General features: G+C 37.4%; 1 protein-coding gene across 3 annotated transcripts in view; it reads left to right on the top strand.

Moving 5' to 3' along the window:
- Positions 1-384: 384 nt before the first annotated feature.
- LOC128692650 (uncharacterized) overlaps positions 385-4531 on the top strand; it is a gene marked incomplete at its 3' end in the record, with an annotated part of 16641 nt that continues 12494 nt past the window's right edge. Inside the window, 3 exon segments of one of the 3 annotated variants that reach the window (XM_070081226.1) lie at positions 385-572; positions 2495-2583; positions 3002-3183. In XM_070081226.1, the coding sequence (XP_069937327.1) occupies positions 2503-2583; positions 3002-3183 (263 nt within the window). 3 annotated transcript variants of the gene reach the window in all.

Below are 4531 nucleotides of genomic sequence, written 5' to 3'. Positions count from 1 at the left end.
AGCTGAGCTTCGAATGAGATATTACTAGGCCCCCCCCTCCCCCTCCCTGATGGAAATAAGCTAAATTTCTAGGGGGATTATCTTAAGTAATTTACTCATGTTACTGTGCATGATAATTATAATCATCTTAATTTGTGTAACTCTACTTATGTGCACCTGTGCCTCAAAGACCCAGTGGAAATAAGTCACTTTGGCTTTTTCGGGTAATCCTAGGTAATCTACACATGTGCTGCTGTGTATGATAATTTATGTAGCTATTTATGTATACCTGTTCCTGAATAAACTTACTTGCCTAAATAGACTTACTAACATTAAATGTTTTATTGTTCCAATGTTTTATGCTGGTCAGAAGGTTTGATAGATATAATTGTTAAAAGGATCACTGTACTCTCTGTTCACTGCCACACAGACGCTAATGGAGAGTAGACGTCGCGCCTTGAGCCTCAGTGTCTAATTTTCACTGTTTTCTCCTCCTTGAGACGTTTCTCCTCATACATCACCTCCATCATACATACATCACCACCTAGGCTGGAGGAAAGCCTGTTCTTGCTGACTCAGGGAGTTGTCTGGGTGTAAGTTTATTTAGGTGTAGTTACACACATTTTAGATAATCGCATTTATCTTTCAAGTGAAAATATATGTTTGAATTAGCTAGAATAGCCCAAAAAAGTCAAATAAAGTGACTTACTGCCACCGGGGTGTCTCTGTATAGGGTTTTATTAAATGGGGTTGACGTGACCTAATTGGATATTTATTATCCCCATTTATTTATCTGGAGGAAGCATTCTTTCCTGGTTAATTTACACTATGTATGATAATTGTACCTATGTGTACCTGTGCCTAAATAAAATGACTTTTAGGACTCAATAGAGCATAAGCTTTAGAGACCCTTAATAACCCCAACAATAACAAGATAAGTAAGCTATTTAAGTAGTAGTTACTAACTAACATAATTAAACAAGTTTAGATGGTTTTAAGCTGCCTTCCATGGTTATACTTGTGTAAATTACCTAAGATAACCCAAAATAAGTCAGCGTGACTTATTTCCATTGGGGTCCTTAAAAATTATTCTTGGTTATAACTATACAAATAAATAAATAAATTTCATGATCACTCTAGTTAGGTTTGATTCTTTTTAAAAACATTGAAAAAACTGTCCATTGAAGATATAAATGGCAAAACTCAGACTGGTTTATTAATGACTTGGGTTAATAGGGGGATAGTCTTTATAAGTTGTATTGTATAGCCCTTGTGGTTTAGCGCTTCTTTTTGATTATAATAATAATTTATAAGTTGTATCATATATGTACTTGTAGAAATTAAATATTATTATTTAAAGCTGTCCCAGAGCTGGATTGCTACAACACTTGGATCTCACACTGAGGTTCAGGGTCGATCCCCGGTACAGGTGGAAACGTTAGGACGTGTTTCCTTGAGACACCTGCTTGCCATGTTCGCCTATCAGTAAAATAGGTACCTGGCGTTAGTCGAATGGTGTGGGTTGCATCCCGGTGACAAAATTAACCTAATCAAACCATTATGATTCCGTGGTCAAAATTGACCTAATTTGCCCAAAGTGTTCTGCATGGCCAGGGGCTTTCTATATAGTATGTCATTAATGTCAGCTATGGTCTGTATATGTTGTACATGTATTTGTAGAAATAAAGATTATTATTATGTTTATTTAGGCACTGGTACACATAAGTGTAATTATCATACATAGTGTAAATTACCTAGCCTGGACCATGGCCAAGCTCTGGTAGTAAAGACTCAAAACTCATCAAATGTAGGATAACCTCATAAAGTCAGAGTGACTTATTTCCGTTGTACTGTCCCAGCTCTGATATGTAATTAAAAAAAATGTAGTGAATTGTGCTAGGTCTGTAATCACATTTCCCCTCAAGGAAGGTTCCTTGATGTTGGCGAGGGGCTCTTGATTTAGGGAATTGGATCTGTGCTCCAGTTCCCTGAATTAAGCCTGAATGCCTTCCACATCCCCCCCAGGCGCTGTATAATCCTCCGGGTTTAGCGCTTCCCACTTGATTATAATAATAATAATGTAATCACATTTAACATAAACTTGTAACCATAGAAGTCTTCAAGAAACTGGATCACTACCTCTGTAAAGTGTCAGATCAGTCAGCTTGTGATGGCTATTTGACCCATTGAGCTGCCAACAGCAACAGCCTGGTTGAACAGGCACTCAGTAGGAAAGACTGGACTTAGATCAGTCTGTAAGGGCAGAAAAAAATCTCTCAAATTGGTCATGGGTATGTTACAGATACCCTTGTTAGCACTTGTAATTTAATTCTCACTTTAGCCAGGGAATACCAGCCTGTAACTGAATACTGTACTAAGATTCTAAACTTCAGTATTTTGGCTTCCTAATTTAGTTACTGTATTTTTAGTGAGGCAGATCTGCTTTATGACTATATACATCATTTGTCTTTGCTCAAGTGTGACAGTAGAATATCGATCAATGTTGAAATTTCAGATTTCGTGATGCCAGTTCAGGCAGATGGCCCAGAAGATTACAAAGCAAAGTATAAGACCCTGAAGAGAAAGTTAAAACTTCTTATTTATGTAAGTAATGTTTGCTTTTATTTTATTAATGTTATTGACTTGACTGGTTTAATTATGTCTAATAAGCTGTCTTCAAGAGGGAGCTGAACAGGCACCTACAGTCAGTACCTGACCAGCTGGGTTGTGGTTCATGTGTCGGTTTGTGTGCAGCCAGCAGTAACAGTCTGGTTGATCAGACCCTGAGCCACCACAAGGCCTAGTCATGAACTGGGCCATGGGCTGTTGACCCCAGGTATAATGTTAAGCAAATCTGTCACTTAAAAAATTATTCTAATTTATGCTCAATTTTTTTTTTTATATATGTACATAGTTATTTTACTCTTTAAAACTTTATTAAGATAGAGAAATTGACAGTTGCCTTTATATAAAAATACTATAGGAATTAAAGTAATCATAATTTTTTCACAAATTTCTACAGGAAAATGAGTGCTTCCAGGAGGAATTACGAAAAGCCCAGAGAGCACTCCTGCGTGTACGACGGGACAAATCTTTCCTTCTTGATCGCCTTTTACAGTATCAACGAGGCCCAGACTCTTCTTCTGACTCGGATCAAACAGAAGAGTCTGATACAGAAACTGATACAAAGATAGAAGCAAAGAGGTAAATTAAATATTCAGTCCATGTGTTCTAGCATTACAGTGGACCTCTGGTATTCGATATTAATCAGTTCCTGAGAGCTCATCGAATACCGAAAATATTGAAAAGCAAATCAATTTTCCCCATAAGAAATAATGGAAATTAAGTTAATCCGTGCAAGACACCCAAAAGTATGAAAAAAAATTTTTTTACCACATGAAATATTAATTTTAATACACACAAACTGAAAAAGACATGCACAGTTACATGACACTTGCCTTTATTGAAGATCTGGTGATTGATGGGATGGGAGGAGGGGAGAGTGTGGATGGTGTTAGTGTTTAGAAGGGGAATCCCCTTCCATTAGGACTTGAGGTAGCAAGTCCTTTTCTGGGGTTACTTCCCTCCTCCTTTTAAGGCCACTAGGACCAGCTTGAGAGTCACTGGACCTCTGTCGCACAACAAATCTGTCGATAGAGCTCTGTACCTCCCGTTCCTTTACGATTTGTCTAAAATGGGCCACAACATTGTCATTGTAATAGTCACCAGCACGGCTTGCAATAGCTGTGTTAGGGTGATTTTCATCCATAAAGGTTTGCAGTTCAACTCACTGTGCACACATTTCCTTAATTTTTGAAGTAGGCACAATGGATTCCACAACTAGCATAGGCTTCTCAGGGTTAACCCCAAACCCTTCAAAATCTTTCTTAATTTCCATACTAATTCTCACCCTTTTTACCACAGGGTTGGCACTAGAAGCTTTCTTGGGGCCCATAGTGACTTATTTTGCAGAAACAAGCACCAAAAACAGTGATAATATGGAATGTACCGAATGTATCCTTAGATGCGCGCACACTGGCTGGCTTGTAAACACTGGCACACACAGGGCAGTTCAGGCCACACGTGGACACGTCTCATACGAATCGTATCAAATACTGGGTTTTCAATCGGATACCGAGGCAAAACTTTTGCATTAAAATGCATCGAATACCGGATTTATCGAATACCGATGCCATCGAATACCGGGGGTCCACTGTATTCTTATAGTAATAGCTCACACTGATTTTGAAAGCTAAAATAGACAGCTGAGTTAATGTAAATTAGTGAAACCCTTGGTAAATATTGAGAATTCAAATTTTTAATTTGCACTGCACATTTAAAATTTCAAATAAGAATACTTAGCCATTTGTCTACTAAGTACTGGTATATATATACATATACACATCATATTCATATCCTTGTATTGTACTGTTTTTGACATGGGTATTAGATAGTTACCAATTGTTGACTTTAATAAACTTTGTATGTATTAAAAAATTCAACTGAGTAGTGCTGCATTATTAGTATGGAATTAGCTCTTGTTTTGTGAATA

Source organism: Cherax quadricarinatus, unplaced genomic scaffold (genome assembly GCF_038502225.1).
Source record: "Cherax quadricarinatus isolate ZL_2023a unplaced genomic scaffold, ASM3850222v1 Contig1996, whole genome shotgun sequence".
NCBI classification, from domain to species: domain Eukaryota; kingdom Metazoa; phylum Arthropoda; class Malacostraca; order Decapoda; family Parastacidae; genus Cherax; species Cherax quadricarinatus.
This window is presented reverse-complemented; position numbering and strand designations above follow the sequence as displayed.